Source organism: Panthera tigris, chromosome D3, assembly GCF_018350195.1.
Source record: "Panthera tigris isolate Pti1 chromosome D3, P.tigris_Pti1_mat1.1, whole genome shotgun sequence".
NCBI lineage: Eukaryota > Metazoa > Chordata > Mammalia > Carnivora > Felidae > Panthera > Panthera tigris.
Window position 1 is genome coordinate 17,647,240 of NC_056671.1, and position 19,728 is coordinate 17,666,967.

General features: G+C 45.9%; 1 protein-coding gene across 1 annotated transcript in view; it reads right to left on the reverse strand.

Moving 5' to 3' along the window:
- The window catches only part of CORO1C (coronin 1C), an 89,275-nt gene extending 76,935 nt beyond the window's left edge, over positions 1–12,340 (reverse strand). The window contains exon 1 of the mRNA XM_042961597.1: positions 12,236–12,340. Within this exon, the coding sequence (XP_042817531.1) occupies positions 12,236–12,332 (97 nt within the window). The 5' untranslated portion in view covers positions 12,333–12,340. The remainder of the gene's footprint in view (positions 1–12,235) is intronic.
- Between the last annotated feature and the right edge of the window lie 7,388 nt (positions 12,341–19,728).

The following is a 19,728-nucleotide window of genomic DNA, read 5'->3' on the forward strand; positions in this document are numbered from 1 at the left end:
TAAACCTCTAAGCCCCGCCCCGAATTCTCGAACTCGCGCCTCCGGCTTCCGAAGTTCTGTCCTTGCTGCCATCGCCCCCTCCCACTTCCACTTCTGGGGACTGCCAGCGCTCAGGCCCGCCCTGCACTTTCCATTGTCGCATTCCTAGCACAGGGTGGCTGTCCCTGGACTGGGCCACACCACTACTCAAGGAGGTCCCATCTTGACCCCATTTTGCAGATGAGGAAATAAAAGATACAAGGTCCTTCCCTTCTTTTTCCTGGCCAAAGCCCCTCACCCGTTTGCTTAATAACTGGGCCAGCCAGGCCAAAGGGCAGTGGATTCGAGTCTCATCTTGGCTGCTGTTCAGACGATGTGTCCTAGGTCAGTTCCCTTCGCCTCTTCAGGCCAAAATTTCCTGATCTTTCGCGTGAAGCTGTCCTGTTAATAGAGTCCCATTCTGAAATACCAAGCTCTGAAATACCAAGATTTGGGGAAACTGGACCCGAGGAAGTGAATCAACAAAGCAAGGCATCTTTGCAATTCGCAAGGAGGGATTTTTCATTTTAGGCATTGGCCTCAGAAATGTGTGTTATGTAAATCATGGTCCACCTTGAACCAAAAGAGCTAGAACAGCAACTTACTTATCCTCTCTAGGCCTCAGTTTCTTTAGCAGTAAAGTAGGGACTGTAGAAGTCACTCCCTGGAAGGATTCCTTGAGCTTAGTAATACATTAGGTAGGGCGCCTAACTTGTGATGAGCCCTTCACAAATGGTACCTGTTGCTGCTACTGCTGTGCCCTCAACAAAGTGGAGGGGTGAGTTTCATTTTGCCTTCAAGCAGCCACTAACAGGAGGGACTGAGCATCCCTTCCGCAGCAAGACTTGGCCACTTACTTCGTCTAAATGAGAGATGATGATAGCAGAGCACCTAGTGCAATGCCAGGCATTTGGTGATGCACAAAAACGCTTGGCTATTATTAGGATTCCTATTTTTAATGAAGCAAGGGCATTGATAGCAGCAGAGCTCTGAGTGGCTTGGGGAAAATGAAGGTTGATGCAGTGCTCTGAGAAGGAACCAGGAAACAAGCTGGCTTACTCTTTGGGAACAGATTATCGCCAACATTTTCCATCGCTTCTATGTGCCAGGGACTATCTGAGTGCTTTGAGCACAAAATCCCCTGAAATCTCCCCCCCCCCCAACAATCCTATGGCTACAAAAAACAATTCTTAATCCTCATCAATAGAGGTGAAGAAAATAAGAAGTGGGGGGACTGGATGGGTCAGTCATTTGAGCAACCGACTCTTGATTTCAGCTCAGGTCATGATGTCACGGTTCCTGAGTTTGAACCCCACGTCGGGCTCTGTGCTGACAGTGCAAAGCCTGCTTGGAATTCTCTCTCTCTGCCCCTCCCTTCCCCCCCCCTAAAATAAACTAATAAACTTTAAAAAAAGTTAAATGAATTGCCCCAGATCACACAGCTTGAGCCAGGCAGAGTTAATGATAGAACGCACGTCCCCCTAAAGGCAGAATTTGCACCCTTTGCCAGTTAGCCCTTACACTCAACTGCCTCTATGGCTGCATGAAGGAACAGAGAAAACAGGGACTTTAGATCCTGGCAGACTTGGCCTTACGTTCAAACTCCTCTACTCACCAGTTGTGTGACCTTGGGCGAGTCATTTTCCTTCTCTGAGTCTTACTCTCTTTATTCAGTGGGGCGCATCCAAATGCTTACTTCAGGGAGGGGATTTGAAGATTTCAGGAGTTCAGATTCAATGCATTAAGGTATGGCAAAGCATCCAGTACAGTTGCCTGTCATACAGCAGTTGTTTAAAACTTGTTGATTCACTTATCCCAGGTCTTTAAATGATTAGATTAGAAGTAAAATCTCCCACGACACCAATTCCCCCCAGATGATAACACCATAGAACAACCATGGAATACAATGAGAAAGAAAGATCTCCAGACCTTCCCCTTCCAGGTGACTGTTTCAGTTCCTGGTTTTATCGCTGGGTTGGGAGAGGTGATTTTTGCACAAGAAACAAGGCCAGAAGCAAGGTCACTTTACCACCCCACCCCACACCTGCCCTGAATGTGGTCAGGTGAGAGTTCCTACTCCCAGAAACAGCAGGAAAATTGCATAACCCTTTCCTGGGAGAAAACTGCCCCATCCCTGTTCTAGAAACCATAGCAGTCCCTTTGTGAGCCTGAAGGAAATCTTGGCTCTGCCCAAGCCGGCCCTTACATGAAGGGACCCGGATCCAGGTGAGATGCTGGATTTCATTTTATTTTTTAATGTTTATTTATGTACTTTGAGAGTGGGGGAGGGGCAGAGAGAGAGAGAGAGAGAGAGAGAGAAAAGCAGAGAGAGAATCTCAAGGAAGCTCTGCGCCCACCACCGGCCTCAATCCCACCAACTGTGAGATCGTGACCTGAGCCGCAATCAAGAGTCAGTCGCTTAACCCACTGAGCCACCCAGCTGCCCGAGATGCTGGATTTTAGAGTCTTCTCCAGTTCTCAAAGCCAGTGATCTCTAAAGTGACCTGAGACACATGCTAGATGAAAGGGAACTTAATGATCAGGAAAAATAAGCGTGATTCCAAATCCTACATGACACAGGGGCCAGCTCACGTATGAAGAAGAAAGGATTGTAAAACCTACATTTGGAGGCTCCTTAGCGCATCGTTTTTCTGGTTTCTCTTTCTACCCAATGGGGACATTCGTCTTGGGTTGCCAAGGCAACCTGGAAGCTGAGTGAATTAGCCCTGTGGAAGCATTAACAAATAATAATAATATTAAATAAATGAGACTGAAAACCCCTGGAGTAATCTCAGCAGGCAAAACCCCTAATTGAGTGACAGAAGAGGACAAAGCTCAGAGAATATTAAAATTCACACCACATTGATAAATCTTGATCCTCACCGCTTTGACTCCTTCTTTCTGCAAACGAGGAGTTGGAAATGATTGAGCAGCCACAGAAGGATTGCCTTTTTTTTTTTAATTAAAAATTTTTAAAACGTTTATTTATTTTGAGAGAGAAAGAGCGTGAGTGGGGGAGGGGGAGAGAGAGAGGGAGAGAGAGAATCCCAAGCAGGCTCTGAACTGTCAGCCCAAGGCAGGGCTCTGTCCTAGGAACCGTGAGATCATGACCTGAGCCAAAACTAAGAATCAGATGCTGAACCACCCAGGTGCCCTTTAATTAATTTTTTCATTTTGAGATCATTGTAGATTCGCATGCAGGTGTAAGAAAGAATACAAAGAGATCATATGAACCCTTTATCTTGGTTCCCCCAATGGTAACATTTTGCAAAATGATAGTACAATATAACAACCCAGATGTTGACATTGATACAGTCAAGATACAGAACATTTCCAAAACCACAAAATCTCGTTGCCTGTTCAGAGCCACACCCACTTCCCTCCTACCCAACCCCCCTTAACTCCTGGCAACCACTCATCTGTTCTCTATTTCTCAAATTCTGCCATTTCAAGAATGACAAACAAAATGACATAGAATGCAACTTTTGGGGATTGGCTTTTTTTTTAATGTTTGGTTTTTTTTTTATTTTTTAGAGAGAGAGCATGAGTGGGACTCAAACTCATGAACTGTGAGATCGTGACCTGAGCCAAAGTCGGACACTCAATCGACTGAGCCACCCAGGCGCCCCATGGGATTGGCTTTTTTTCACTCAGTTTAAATTTCTAGAGATGTACCCAGGTTGTTGCATGTGTGAATAGTTTGTTCTTTATTATTGCTGAATGGTATTCCATGGCATGGATGTACTACAGTTTAACTATTCAGCCCTTGAAGAGTTGTTTCCAGTCTGGAGTGGTTTATTATATATATATTTTAAAAGCTGCTATAAACATTATAAACATTCACGTACAGATTTATGTGTGAACATACATTTTTATTTTTCTGTTAACAAATAATTTCCCCATAGTACAATGGTTAGGTCATATGGTAATTGTATGTTTAGTATTTTAAGAAACTGACAAACTATTGGCTGGTGTCACTGTACCATTTACATCCCTATCAACCAGTGAGTCATAAGTGATCCAGTTTCTCTGCATCTTCACCAGCATTTGGTGTTGTCATTATTATTTTTTAGCCATTCTGATAGGTAAATAGTGATATCTTATTGTGGTTTTAATTTGCATTTCTCTGATGGCTAAACATGTTGAAATCTTTTCCTATGGTTATTTGCCATCTCTTCATGTCTTCTGCCCATTTTTTTTTATTGAACCATTTGTCATTTTGATTTTTGAGTTTGAGAGTTCTTTATATATTCTACGTACTAGTCCTCTGTCGGCTATGTGGTTTCCAAAAGTATCTCCCATTATGTAGTGGTTTTTCTTCCTCTTAGTGTAGTCTCTCACAAAGAGAATGTTTTTAATTTTATTCAGTTTGTCGGTTTTCCTTTAAAAAAATAGTTAGTTATTTATTTATTTTGAGAGAGACAGAGAGAATGTGAGCAGGGGAGAGGCAGAGGAAGAGGGAGAGAGAGAATCTTAAGCAAGCTCCTTGCTCAGCTTGGAGCCCAAGGTGGGGCTCGATCTAACAACCATGAGATCATGACCTGAGTTGAAATCAAGAGTCAGATGCTTAACCGACTGAGCCACCAGGCACATCAATTTTTCTTTTTTAGATTATGCTTTTGGTATTAAATCTAAGAAGTCTGTGATCCATATTGCACTATTGTTGAAGTTTATCTTTTTTTTTTTTTTTTTTTTTTTAGTAATCTCTATACCCAACGTGGGGTTGGAACTCACAGCCCCAAGATCAAGAATCACATGCTCTTTCAACTGAGTCAAGCAGGAGTCCCTTTGTTGAATTAATTTTTGTATAAAGTTTGAGACTTAGGTTGAGGTTAATTTGGGGGTGTGTGTGCTAATGTTTATTTATTGAGAGAGAGAGAGAGAGAGAGAGAGAGAGAGAGAGAGAGAGGTAGAGGACACAGGGGAGGGGCAAAGAGACAGGGAGAGAAAGAATCCCAAGCAGCCTCTGCACTGTCAGTGCAGAGCCCAATGTGGGGCTTGATCTCGAGACTGCAAGATCATGACCTGAGCTGAAATCAAGAGTCTGATGCTTAACCTGCTTAACCAACTGAACCACCCAGGGCCCTGAGGTTAATTTTTTTTTTTTTTTTTTTTTGGCCAACAATTGTACAATTGCTCTAGTATCATTTTTTGGAATTGCTATCTTTCCTCCATTGACTTTTAATTTTGCACCTTTGTCAGATATCCATCGGGCATATTTATGTGGGTCTATTTATGGGTTCTCTATTTCTTGCATTGATCTATTTATCTATCTTCTGCCATTAACACACAGTCATGATTACTGAAGTTATATAATAAATCATGAAATTGGGTACACTGTTTCTGTCCACTTTTTTCCCTTTTTAAGAAATGTTTTAGTTATTCTAACTTCATTGCCTTTCCACATAAATTTTAGAATAATCTTGTTTATATCTGCAAAAACGTCTTCCTGAGGTTTTATAGGAATTGTGTTAAACCTGTATATCAGTTTGGGGAGAAGTGACAGTAGCTTTATTGTGCTGTTTTCTAATCCATAACATCATAGGTCTGTTTATTTGATTTCTTTCATTGTGTTGTCTGTTTCAGGATATAAGCCCTATACATGTTTTGTGAGATTCACACCTAAGTAATTTTTTTTTAACTGTAAGTAGCATTGTATTTTTAAATTTCAGTGTCTGTGAGTTCCTTGGAAGTATACTGAAATATAATTAATTTGTTTGTATGTTTAACTTGCATCCTGCAACCTTCTCTTTTTAATTTTTAAAAATTTATTTTTCTTATGTTTGGGGGGGGGGCTGTGAGTGGGGGGAGGGGCAGAGGGAAAGAGAGAGAGCATCTTAAGTAGGTTCCACGCAGAGCCCAATGCAGGGCTCAATCCCACGACCCTGGGATCATGACCTGGCCTGAGATCAAGAGTCAGATGCTCAACCGAGCCACCCAGGCACGCCTCTTGCAAACTTCTTGAACTCACTGATTAGTTCCAGGAGGTATTTTTTAGATTTCTTGGGATTTTCTATGTAGACAATCATGTTATGCATAAATAGGGATAGTTTTATTTCTTCCTTTCTGATCTGTATGCCTTTTGTTCCCTTTTCTTGCCTTATTGCACTGGCTAGAACCTCCAGTACTATGTTGAGTAAACAGTGAGAGCAAACATCCATGCCTTTTTCTTGACTTTAGGGGGGAAGCATTCAGTCTTTCATCATTAACTATGAGGTTAGCTATACTCTTTATCAAGTTGTGAAAGTTTCCCCTTTATTCTTATTTTTTAAAAGAGTTTTAATCATGAATAGCTGTTGAATATTGTCAAATATTTTTCTACATCAAATGATATGACCATATGATTTTTTTGGTTTAGCCTATTAATAAGGGAAGTTAGACTGGTTGATTTTTGAATATTGAGCCAGCCTTATAAGCCTGGAATAAATTCCACTTGGTCATGGTGTATAATTCTTTTTATATGTTGCTGAATTCTCTTTGCTAATGCATTTTTAAGTATGTTTGTTTCTAAACTAATGAGGGATATGGGTCTATAGGTTTTTTTTTTTTTGGTACTCTCTGCCTGATTTTGATATCAGAATAACACTGCCTTAATTAAATGAGGTGGGATGTGTTTCCTTCTCTTCTATTTTCTGAAAGAGATTGTGTAGATTGCTATTAATTCTTTAAATGTTTGCTAGGCTTTTCTAGTGAAGCCATATGGATCTAGAGACTTTTTCTGAGGGGGAGCTGTTAAATTGCAAATTCACCTTCCTTAATAGTTATATTGTTCTTCAAATTGTTCCCTACTGAGTTACTTAAGATAGTTTGTGCTTTTTAAGGTATTGGCCCATTTCCTTTAAGTGGTCAGATGTATGTGTATAGAGTCGTTTGTAGAATGTTCTTATCTTCTGTTGTCCGCAAGGTTTGTAGCCATAGTTCCTGTTTCATCCTGATACTGGTTAGTTGTGTCTTCTTTTTGTCTTGTTTTCTTGATCATTCTTAGAGATTTGTCACTTTTACCTATTCTTCCAAAGAACTGCTCTTTGTTTCGTTGATTTTCACTATTGTCTTTCTATTTTCAGTTTAATTGATTTGTGCCCTTTATTATTTCCTTCCTTCTTCTTGCTTTGGATTTATTTTGCACTTCCTGTTCTAGGTGCTTGATGTGGGAGCTTAGATTACTGCTGTGAGACTTTAGCTAATACTATATAATATATAATACTATATAATTCTTTCTCAGTACTGCTTTAGCTTGTGTGACACACATTTTGATGTTTGCATTGTTGTTTTCATTCAGTTCAATGTATGTTTAAATGTCCCTGGAGACTGCCTCTTTGACTCATGAATTATTTATAAGTGTGTTGTTTAGTTTCAAAGTGTTTGGAGATTATCCTGTTATGTCTCTGCTATTCTTTTCTAATTTGATTTCCTCATGGTCAGAGAACACATTGTACGATTTCTTTAATTGTTTTAAATTTGTTGAAGTTCCTTTTGAATGGCCCAGGATATAGCCTATGTTGGTATATGTTCAGCGGGTACTTGAAAAGAATGTGTATGCTGTTGTTCAACAGAGTGTTCTACAAATGTCAATCAGATCCTGTTGGTTAATAGCGTCCTTGCTATTGACCAAAAAATGCCAATTTTTTTGTCAAGTTGTTCTTTCAGTTGTTGAAAAAGGAGTGTTGAAATATTAAACTACAAGAATGGATTTGTCCATTTCTCCTTTCAGTTTTGTTTTTTGCTTCATATATTCTGCAGCTCTGATGTTTGCTGTATACACATGTAGGATTACTGGGTCTTCTTGGTGGATTGCCTTTTTATCATTATAAATGTTCCTCTCTTCCTGGTAGTTTTCTTTGCTCCGAAATACACTTTATCTAATATTAACATGGCCACTCTTGAATTCTTTTGATTAATGCTTCCATAATGTATCTTTTTTTTCCATCGTTGTACTTTCAACCTGCTTATATTGACATATTTGAAGTGCGTTTTGATCCACTCTCCCAATCTCTATCTTTTAATTAGTGTATTTAGACCCTTTACATTTAAAGTAATTGTTGATTTGTTAAAGCTTGATCTGACGTATTGTTTTGTGATTTATGCTTGTTCTACTTTTCATTTGTCTTGTTCTCTGTTTCCTGCTTTCTCGTGGGTTCCTTGAACATTTTTTAGAATTCCACTTCGATTTATCTCTAGTGGTTTTGAGTGTATCTCTTTGTATAGCTTTTTGAGTGGTGGCTCTAAGTATTACATTATAGATAGGCTAAGCCTATATCATGTTCACAGTCTACTGGTGTCATTTCACCAGTTCAAGTCAAGTCTAGCAAACTCATTTCCCTTTATGTCTCCTTTGTTTATCATATAACTGTCTTAAAGATTCCCTCTACATACGTTTAGGACTGTATCAGACAGTGGTAAAGTCCTGACTCTCTATTATGCTTCCTCTGATGCCACCCTGGAGGAGAGAGATGAACACATCACTTCCTCAGTGGGGGTGGAAATCCAGACTTCTCCTGTGGTCTCCACTGACACCAATGGGCGAAGTCTTCATGTCTACCCAGTGGGGATGAAAGTCCCTACTCCACCCCCTACTCAGCCTCGTCTGACACCACCTCGCGACGTGGGAACATCCACAAGAAAACGCATTTCGCGCACTTGGCCCAGGGCCCAGCACATGCTGGGGGCTGAGTCCATGCCTGATGGCTATGATGGACTGAGCTGATGGTAGAAACCCTGGTGTCATGATTGGCCCTGCCACCGGTCCTGGTTCTGTGATTTTGGGTGAACCATGCTACCTTCTCAACGTCTCAGGTCCTTTATCTCTTCAATGGGGAAAAATGATGCTGACCTGAGATTCTGTTTGTAAGAGCACCTGCCACAGATGCTCACTACAAATAAATATTATAACAGAACTGGTACTCACTGCTCACCAGGCCCAGTGTTACCAATTTGCCAGATTCTAACTCAAGGAATCTTCAGTCTAAGCTGATGGAAAATAAGGTGTTTTTTTGTAAATCTCCATTTTACAGAGGAAACTGAGGTTTGTTACGTAATAGGAGGTGACTGATACAATCTCAAAAGAACTCAGAAGGGCTATTCTATGTTAGCTCATAATTCCATTCTCAGAAATTTATCCTGAGGCAATAATCATGGTTACACACAAAGATACAGTTAATTCTCATTTTTCACTGTTGTTCTATTCTATAATGAAGTCACCACAAACATCAAATACCAGATCCTTGCACCTAGGGGAAATATAGGGCTCGGTTCCAACAGGCTTCCGGTCACAACAATTTCATCAACCAGTGACTATATAACCTTGTTTTATGTGTGTTTCTGTTTAAAGACACCTTTTTTTAGGGACACCTGGCTGACTCGGTTGGTAGAGCATGTGACTCCTGATCTCAGAGTTGTAAATTCAAGCTCCACACTGGGCATAGAGATGACTTTTAAAAATGATAATAACAAAATGGGGCTTATTCCACGGCTCAGTCAGTTAAGCGTCTGACTTCAGCTCAGGTCACAATCTCGTGGTCCATGAGTTTGAGCCCCTCGGCGGGCTCTACGCTGACAGCTCAGAGCCTGGAGCCTGCTTCTCCCTCTCTCTGCCCCTCCCCTACTTGTGTTCCATCTCTCTCTCTCTCTGTCTCAAAAATAATAAATAAACATTACAAATATATATATATATAATTTAAAAAGATAATAAGACACCTTGTTTAATATATACGTTGTTAATTAATGTATATTTATATAGTTGATTCATTAACATTGAACTTACAGCCAATAGCACTATAACTCAGGACTGAACAAAGCTTATCTAACGCATGCATTTTCTCCCTAAGGCACATCGCCCGCCTCCTTGCAATTCCCAATCTCAGACCACACATTAGCACTACAGTTGGGGGCCATTTTAAATAGCCAATCATGGCCCAAATGCACACAAATGCTAAATATACGGTGAAAGAACACTTTTTTTTTACATTAGGAGAGCTAAAATAAGGCAGAGCATTGCCTCCTTCCATCTCAGCTGGGATGAGTAACATTTTCTCTGCTGTGTGCACGTGCCCCCGAATGACTACAAAAGCAGGGGCTGCAAATAAATCGTAACAAGTAGTTGAATTTGCAAGTACAGAGTCCACAATAACGAGGGTCAGTTGCAGTGCGTAAGGACATTTGCTGCTGTTTGGTATGGAAACAACCCTGGATGAAAACAAGAAGAGTGGATGGGCAAACGCATTCCAGTGTAGTAATCGGACCGAACACTATAGGTGAGGGATGTGGCCAGAAAGACAGACTACAAAGACTACTCGCTCACCCAGGTAAGTAAATCTCGTTGAGATCATCAGCTTTCCAATTGCCTGTACCACCTACAGCAGTGTGAGCAACAGCTTCCAAAGTCTAACTTGGCTTTTGCTCCCCTCACAAGTCAGATGCCTCAGCCTCACGTGAAAAGGAGATTATTGTTAATTTGTTAATTAATAACAACGATAAAGGCTTAGACCAATGCTTCCTCAACTGAGGGCAATCATACTTCCCATGTCTGCCGCCAAGGGGACATTGGACAATGTCTGGAGGCATTTTTGGTTGTCATGACTTGGACAGTGCAACCGGCATCTAGGGAGTAGAGGCCAGGGATGCTGCTAGAAACAATGTACGAGGCGGCCTCCATCTCACCGACGACAAAAGAAGTATTAGGTCTCAGATGTCATCGGTAGCCAGGCTGAGAGACCGGGGCTCAGACATACGGAGCTTTACTAAGTCTTACTGGGCCAGGGGTTTCACAGGAAAGATCTCATTCAATCATCACAGCAATCCTAGGAGAAAGGGCCTATTGCCATGCCCATTTTACAGAAGAGGAAACTGAGGCTTCCGGAGGGGAAGCAACTTGAAATGATATGGCTCCATCTTGCATGTCTCTGACTTCAGAGTCTGCATTCTCCCCTCCCCAGCCTGTCTTTCCAAATTGCTGAGTTACCCTTGTTTGTTTATGACGGAAACTTTCAGAGATAAGCAAAAGCAAAGAAACCAGTTGAACGGGCCCACGTGTTCCTACTCTCCAGCTTCGGGGCTACACTTGGGACCTCAGAGACATGATGCTCTCCTGGAGAGTCGGAAATGCCTGAACACACCAGGATAAATCACACCAGGCTTGGACCCTTGCCGGGGGGGGGGGGGGGGGGGGGGGGGGGGGGGGGGGGGGGGGGGTGGGGGTGGGCACATGAGCTCCTCTCCGGTGGTTTGGAATATGTTCCCTTTTTCCTTTACAGGTTTTGACCATAGCCCCCACCAGCCGTTGCCTTTCCCAGCAGAAAAGCTGGGTATAATAAGATCATCTGTTCTCTCCCCAAGGAAGTGCCACCTCCTTTTCTGGAGAGGTGAGAAAATGGCTTTTCCCAGAGGAGAGTTCCAACGGGAGAACACCCCTCTAAGACACAGATGCTTTGTACACCAAAACTTGGTGGCAGGAAGGTATTGTTTGCAATGTGGGGACCGAAGTGGCTCTCTCTCTCTCTCTCTCTCTCTGTCTCTGGGTCTGCATGCATTCACAAGTTCTTAGGATGGGAAGACGTGGCAATATCTTTTATTCCAGCAAATGCTCTCCGGTTTCTGCTTTGCGCCAGACTCAACTGCACCCCCAGTCCCAGACTACTACAGACAACAAGCAGTAGTCGGCTGGCTTCTTTCAGATGAGGCCAGACCTTCAAGGCAGGGCAGGAGAAACCGGGTTTGTAACCCAGAGAGGGGCTTCTATTGGTCCCTATTCATATTCGAACTGAAATACGTGTGCTGGGAAAACAGCAGGAGGGATGGCTATGAACGAGAGCTTTGGAATCAGGCAGCCCTGGGTTCAGAGTCCAGCTGTTTCAAGAATTAGCTGTGTGATGCTAGGCAAGTTATTCGTGTCTTTGAACAACAGTTCCCTCACCTGGAAAGTGAGGATTATTCACTCAGCTTGTTTTGAGCCCCTACTGGACGCCAATAAGTGATTTCTGTTAAGTTCATTACTACTGAGAACCGTATCATTTCTCATTTGTTCTTCCCAATATCCCCGCCAGGGAGGCTGAGGTGAGAGTGTAAAAATGATTATCAACTCTCCTCCTTCCCCTAGCCATGCCCTGTGGAGTCGCTCTCCACGCTGACTCAGGCCTTGACCTTGGGACCGGCTTTGGCCAATGGGACGTGAACAAACATGACACATGCAAAGACCTGTGAACTGTTTGTGTGGGGAGCTTACCCTCTCTTGCTCTACTTGGATCCCAGCCACCACGTGAAAAGCCCAGGAAGACGAAGTTAGCCTGCTGGGTGACGACAGTTGCATGACCCAGACACATCCCGTCACCCCAGCCAGCAGCCACCAACCTCCAGACATACGAGTGAGGACATCCTAGACCATCCAGCCATGATCAACCTTCCATCCGGCCACAGCTGCAAGAGCAAACCCACAGCCAAGTTAGCCCCCCAGTCATGAGCGAAATAATGCATGTTGCTTCAAGCCGCTAACACTTTGGAGTGGTTTGTTACACAGCAGTAGGTAACTGATACAAAGCCCTTATCCTCCCATTTTCTAGACAAGGAAATGGAAGCTCACGGAAGCTTGCCCAAGGCCATGGAGCCAAGGCTCACTCTCCTCCTACACCATGCAGTGAGGCCCCTTCTGCCGCCTCCAAGTCCCTAAAGCAGGGCCACTGGCCAAGGACCCTGACTGCCTGGGTTTAAAACCCGTCTCAGGGGGCCTGGTGGCTCTCAGTCTGTTAAGCATCCAACTTCGGCTCAGGTCATGATCTTGTGGTTCGTGGGTTCCAGCCCCATGTTGGGCTCTGTGCTGACAGCTCAGAGCCTGGAGCCTGCCTTTCTGCCCCTCCTGCCCCGCTCCCCTCAAAAATAAACAAACATAAAAAAAATAAAACAGAAAACAAACAAAAAAAAAACCCTGTCTCCTGGGGCACCTGGGTGGCTCAGTCAGTTAAGTGTCTGACTTCGGCTCAGGTCATGATCTAGCAGTTTTTGAGTTCAAGCCCCACATCGGGCTCTGTGCTGACAGCTCAGAGCCTGGAGCCTGCTTCGGATTCTGTGTCTCCCTCTTTCTCTGTCCCTCCCCAGCTTGCGCTCTGTCTCTCTCTCTCTCTCTCTCTCTCTCTCTTAAATAAACAAACATTAAAAAAAAAAATTAAAACCTGTCTCAGCCACTGACTAGAGAGTGACCTAACTTCCCTGTGCCACACCTTGCCCATCTGTAAGATGGGGATATGATAATCGCACCTACTTCGCGGGGCTGATGTGAAGACTCAGAGAGTTAAAATGAAGGTAAAGTACTTAAAACAAGGTCCGACACATCGCTGGCAGTCAGTGCAGACCAGCTGTCATCATTGACGGTATTTTACAGATGAGGACACTGAGGCTCCGAGAGGGGACTGCATTGATTAATTTCACTTGGCTAAGTCAATGGTGGAGCGGAAGTCTGGACTCTGGTCCGACAGACCAGACCCTTCATCACAGCTCCACTGCTCCTGGAACTTCCGGGATCACCTGCCCATCACACAGAGTCCCGCCTCTGCAGCCAGAGTTCCTGCCCCAGAGTCAAAGGAGAACTCGCTCTTTCAGGTTCTCTTTAAGGTTCTATTACACAAATGGATCGCAGGCCGGTTCCTCAGAAATCCACACCCCTGTAAAGACCTTTGCATTGATCACACTGCATTGCAATGGTTTGTTTTTCTTTCTTTACTTTTTTTTTTTTTTTACATTTATTTATTTATTTTGAGAGAACGTGAGCACAAGCAGGGGACTGGGGGAGGGGCAGAGAGAGAAGAGAGAATCTCAAGCAGCCTTGACGCCGTTAGCACAGAGCTCGATGCGGGGCTCAAACTCAAACCGTGAGATCACGGCCTGAGCCGAAACCAAGAGTCGGACGCTTAACCGACTGACCCACCCAGGAGCCCCACAATGGTTTGTTTTTCTAACCATCTTCTTTGCTAATAGAAATATCTACCACATAGAGGCGCCTGGGTGGCTCAGTCGGTTGAGTGTCCGACTTCGGCTCAGGTCACGATCGATCTCACGGTCCGCGAGTTCGAGCCCCACATCCGGCTCTGGGCTGATGGCTCAGAGCCTGGAGCCCGCTTCCCATTCTGTGTCTCCCTCTCTCTCTGCCCCTTCCCTGCTCTCCCTCTGTCTCTCTGTGTCTCTCAAAAATGAATAAATGTTAAAAGAAAGAAAGAAGGAAAGAAAGAAAGAAAGAAAGACAGACTCAGCGTGGAGAAGACATGTGATGCACACACTTGGGATTCAAATATAGGTCTGTCTTATTTGTGATGCGGGCTTATCCGAAGCACGGTGGGACGTTTCACTACTGAGAATAATACACTCTACAGTAGTTAAACACATGCCATTGTTCTAGGTCCAGTACTAATCGTGTCACGTGCGTATCTCCTTTCATCCTCAAAACATTGCAAATAGATTCTGTTGTTATCTTTTCCTTTTAGAAGAGGAAACTGAGGCCCAGAGAGGTATAGAAACCCGTCCAGGGTCACACAGCTAGACGGAATAGTTGGGACTTGAACCGAGTATCAACAACAACATCTATGGACTTTCTACTCCATTTTCGGTCTCTCTGAATGACGTCAAGCACAAAGACCATTATTTCCACTCCTTAGAATGTTCTCAACAGTGTCTGGGGTGCTAAATAAATATTCACTGAACATATTAATGATTAAATGAATGGAACCCTCAGGGTCTCTCCAAGCACCCATGCAGCTTCCCTGGGTCTGTGCAGCGAGTGGGAGATCTTTGGAGGACGTGAGCCAAGCAAGTGGAAGCTTGGCTTCCTCACCATAACCCTCATGCTGGTTGCATGGCCTCTGATGACATAGTCTTCCGTGAGCCAGATGTTTTCGCTTACACTCCTTAAAAAGTTTTTGAGAATCCAGAGAAAGAAAGGGGGCAGTTAACTTATAACAGGATTGGCTTTCTCTGCTGCCTGGCTTGGGCTATTAGATGGCTTAACTGGGCACAGACACAAGCCGGGAACATCTCTCCCTGAAGTGCACACGGCCACAAATCAAAAATCAATCTTCATGTGGGAACAGCGTGCGGAGGGCTGTTGCTCACATATGGGGCTTTCCAAAGCTCTGCATCCCCAGAACTGATGGGAACTCCTATCAGGAAGCCACTTGAGATCATCCGACCAGTTAGTTGCAAGTCAGTGTAAGAGCTGACAATCTGGCAGAATGAAAAGGAAAGAAAGAATGACTCCCGACTCCATGAGGAGTCTTGAAAGTGGTCTGGTCTTCAGCCCAGTCTATGAATTATCCGCAGCTGTAACACAAATCACCCAAAATGTATTAGCTCAACACAACAAAATCATTTATCATCTCTTGCGGGTTGACAATTTGGGAGCCGCCTCGCTGTGTGGCTCTGGGGGAGGGCTCCTTAGAAGGTTGCAGGCAGATCAAAGTCGGGACCGCGGTCCGTGGAAGTCTTCACTGAGACCCCACCCCTGCTTCCAAGTTGGTTCGCCCACATGGCTAACAAGCTGGTGCGGCCGTTGGCGGGAGGCCTCAGTTTCTCGTCAGGTGGGCATCTTCCCTGGCTGTTTGAGGGTCCTCATGACATGGCGGCCGGCTTCCCCAGACTGAGAGATTCAAGAGCCCACGGCAGAGGCTGCAATGCCGTTCATGACTGAGCTTTGAAAGTCACACACTGTCATTTATGCCTATGCAGGCCAGCCCTGATTCGATATGGAAGTCGGCTTCCTAAAGACGTGACCATGAGCAAGTGTGGATTGCTGGGGCCCCCGTTGGAGATAGGCTACCGTTTCTGAGAATCGGGTCTAAGGAAGGATGGCAGGTGCTACAAATGCATTAGGCATAAAGGTGTTCACCACAACGTCGTTCAACGGTAAGAAATTGGAAACGACCTATGCGTCCTTCTTCTGAGAAGCCACACAATGGAGTCACGATGATCTGTGTGCATGTGCCGAGAGAAAGAACTGGGAAGACATCATCAGGACACCATCAGGCTCTGAGCCCTGGTTGTTTCTGTGGGTGGGCGTCGGATTGCGTAGGATACGTAGCAGATTGTGGCTCAGGGCACCCAAATGTGGAACCGACGAGGGAAGGGAGCTGGCTCTTCACGTATAAATCCTTCCTGCTGGGCTGCTCTCTCCACGACACTCCCAGAAAATTGACGCTGAGCATTTTGGTGACTGAGTGCCCGCGTGGCTGAGATATGCCTTTCACCAGACTAGTTTCAAACCGGAGGTTTAGCGGGCTGCCTACAGGGTTTGATTCTGGGTAGTAAATGGTCCAGCTAGGTGTCAGGGACTGGTTCTCATCCACCTACACTGATTGGGACACTGAGAATCTTCTGGAGCACCCAGGATAAGGAAGGGCCGCAGAGATATTACCATTTCCTGCTAATTAGAAACAGACGTTTGTCCCCTGCCCCCTTGCCCTCCACCAGCTCAGTGAGAGATGACCAGTCATTCTTCTTGACCCTCAATACATCAGCCATCCAGGGATTGCAAAGAAAATGAGACCATTTCTGGAAGAAATCTATGGCCCCATCTGTCCCTCTTTCCCTGAGGCTCCCAGGACTCAAGCTTTTAAAAGATGCAAAGAGTTTTTTCTTGTCGCCAGATTGCGGCGGCCCCCTGCAGCTGAAACCAAGTCCTTTCCCAGGGCCTGGGACAGTCACATCCCTCAGGGAGAAGACGCCGATGGGGTGAGAGACTTGGATGCTAACCCTTCCACCGCCTCAGTCGGCAAGCCAGAGGAGATGGAGAAAACGAGCAAGGCTTCCTGTTATCATGTTAGCGCCATCGAAGCAGTTTGGCAGATGAGGCTTTGGCAGTGAGCAGACCCCTTTTTGGTTTCCATCTCTGCCGAGGACACGCTGTGTGGCCTCGGGCAGGTCCCCCTGCCTCTCTGTGCCTCCATTTCCTCACTGCAAAATGGAGAGCATTGTGGGGCCTACCTCTCATGGTTGCCGCGAGGTCGAACGAGATCCCATTTATTTATTTATTTATTTATTTAAATTTTTTATTTTCTTAACGTTCATTTATTTTTGAGACAGAGAGAGACAGAGCATGAACGGGGGAGGGGCAGAGAGAGAGGGAGACACAGAATCGGAAGCAGGCTCCAGGCTCTGAGCCATCAGCCCAGAGCCCGACACAGGGCTCGAACTCACGGACCGCGAGATCGTGACCTGAGCTGAAGTCGGACGCTCAACCGACTGACCCACCCAGGTGCCCCATGAGATCCCATTTAAACGCTTAGCAAGGTATACGGCACACGAGAAAAGCATAGTAAGTGGCTGTCAGGATCACACTACCGCAGATTCACAAGGTACCGCATTTGGGAATGGGATGACGGCAAGATACTTGGGCTGTAAATTTGGAAAGACCAGCGGGAACGTGACCAGCGCCCCGTGCTCCTTTTCTCTGCCTAAATTACTTGCACTTGAGAACTGTGGGGGTTTTGTTTTCTTTTTTTTTTAAATCACTTCATGGTTGGTTTTTGTTCCTTCGTTTGTTTTGTCTTTTTTTTTTTTTTTTTAATCCCCAAAGGAGGAGAAGTGTGAAGAATGGAGCCTCGGAGTCAGAGCCGAGAGGAATTGGATGCCTGCAGGCGAGACCAGGTCCTGCTGGCCCGGATGGAGCCTTTGTGAGATTAGGAGAGGCTGAATCACTACCATTTCAATTCCTTGTCTCTCCAGCGGGGATAAACAAGACACAGCCAGGCCCACAGGGATGCTGACGTGAGCTGGGTGATCTGGTGTAGACCGCCAAGCCTGTCTCAAACCCTGCCTGTGGGACCTGATTGTATTCAGTGCACCTGCTCTTTGCCTTGGCCTTCAGCCACGCCCCTCACCCCACTAGACACGGTGCACCCGGAGGCCCGCAGGCACGCAGGGCCCGCAGCTGGGATGCTTGCACTGGAGGCGGGAGGACTCAGGAGGCTCCAGGCCACGCGTGGTCTCCTCCAGACTGTGTATTGTGGGCCAGGTAGAAGGAGGAAGAGAGTGGTCCCTGGGGTCCCTGGGAGGGGACCGGGCAGGCGGGCAGGGGAGCATCCTGTGGGCGGGGCTGTAGAAGGCAGCGCCGCCCATAGTCCCCCACCTGGCCCAGAGAGACCCCCTCCCTGCCTCCTGGGGCTGCAGAAACCATCCGGACACCCTGTTGCCACCCCTGGGAGGCTTCTGGACCCACAGGGGTGGGGACATGAGTGACAGGGACCCTTCCTTCTTGCACTCTGGGAGCTTCTAATAACACCCCAAGCCCAGAGGCTGCTGACCTCGTGTTTCCCCTTCACCTCCCTATGAGAAAACAAGGACCTCAGCAAAGGGGCTCTTTCTACTGCTCTCTTCCAACCCCTCCCACCCACTCTCTCAGCCTTAGGGAGACCCCTGCCTTGTCTACCCAGAAGCCAGGCCCTGCTGATTGTTTTGGGGCTGAGCAGGGAGAATGGCTAAGGCTACAGCTGGACCCAGCAGGATACACGCTCTGTGACCTTGGACAAGTCACTGGCCCTCTCTGGGCCTCAGTTTCCCCGTCTTTGGAGACAGGAGCTACCCTGTAAAAACTGTGGTCCCATCTGCGAGTGCCTTTATAGAGCACTTACTGAATGCTCCACAGGTACATTTATAGAGCACTTACTGTATGCTTCACCCTTCACCTGCTTCCCAACAATCCTTTGAGGGCACTAGTGTTACTGACAGTCCAGTGTCCAGGAAGTGAGGCTCAGAGAGGTGGGGTGACATGTCCACAGGCACACAGCTAGGAGTGGTGGTGCTCGGCTTGAACCCTGCTCTCCTGTTTGACTAGCTTCGACCTCTTGGGGTGCAGGCCTAACTCTGGAGGGGCTTCCACTGCCACTCCAACCTTCCCTACCTCCTTTCCAGCCTCTGCAGGGAGAGGCTAGCCGGGAGGAGCTGCCATCCCACCTCCACTGGGCTCAGCACAAAGGCTGAGACAGGGCCTTGGCTCCGTCCCCATTTAGTCGGGAAGTGAAGTGGAAAAACACCCGAGAGCCGGCTCCGGGTGGGGAGGGCGTTCTGGGAACCGCTTCGGCTCTCTGGGCCCACAGCCAAACAGCCACAGAAATGAGATTCAGTTCCTTCAGCAATCTCAGCGCCCACCATGTGCCTGGTATGGAGCAAGGCCCTGGGGTAGAGTAGAAAAAGTGGGAGAACTCACCCCAAATCACGGAAGCCCATGTTTATGGGGGACTTACTATGTGGACGCTCATTGAATCCCAACCACACCAACTGATTGGTGCTGTTATTATCCCCAAGTGACAGATCTGGAAAACGAGGCCTGAGAAGGACAGTGAGTTGCCCGAGGCCACACGGCCAGTTGGTATTGGATCTCAGATTTGGAACCCTCACTGCCTGACTTTGAACCTGAATTATCTCTCTGCAGTGTTGTTTACTGAACACCTACCACATGCAGTCAGTTGTAGGTCATCTCCACCCCTCCCCACAGACTGTCACCCTATTTTACAGAGAGGAAAATGGAGGCTCAGAGAGGTTAGGTAATTGGGCCAACGTCACACGGCCAGGAAGCAGCAGAGGAAAGATTCAAAGAGATCTACCTGCCTCCCCCAAACCTCTAACGGCCCCAGAGGGGAAGAGATCAGCCCCATCATTCGTCATTTATTTATTTATCCGTTCATCGAACAAATAGTTATTGAGTGCCTATTATGTCAGGCCCAGGGTGAGCCACAATAAACC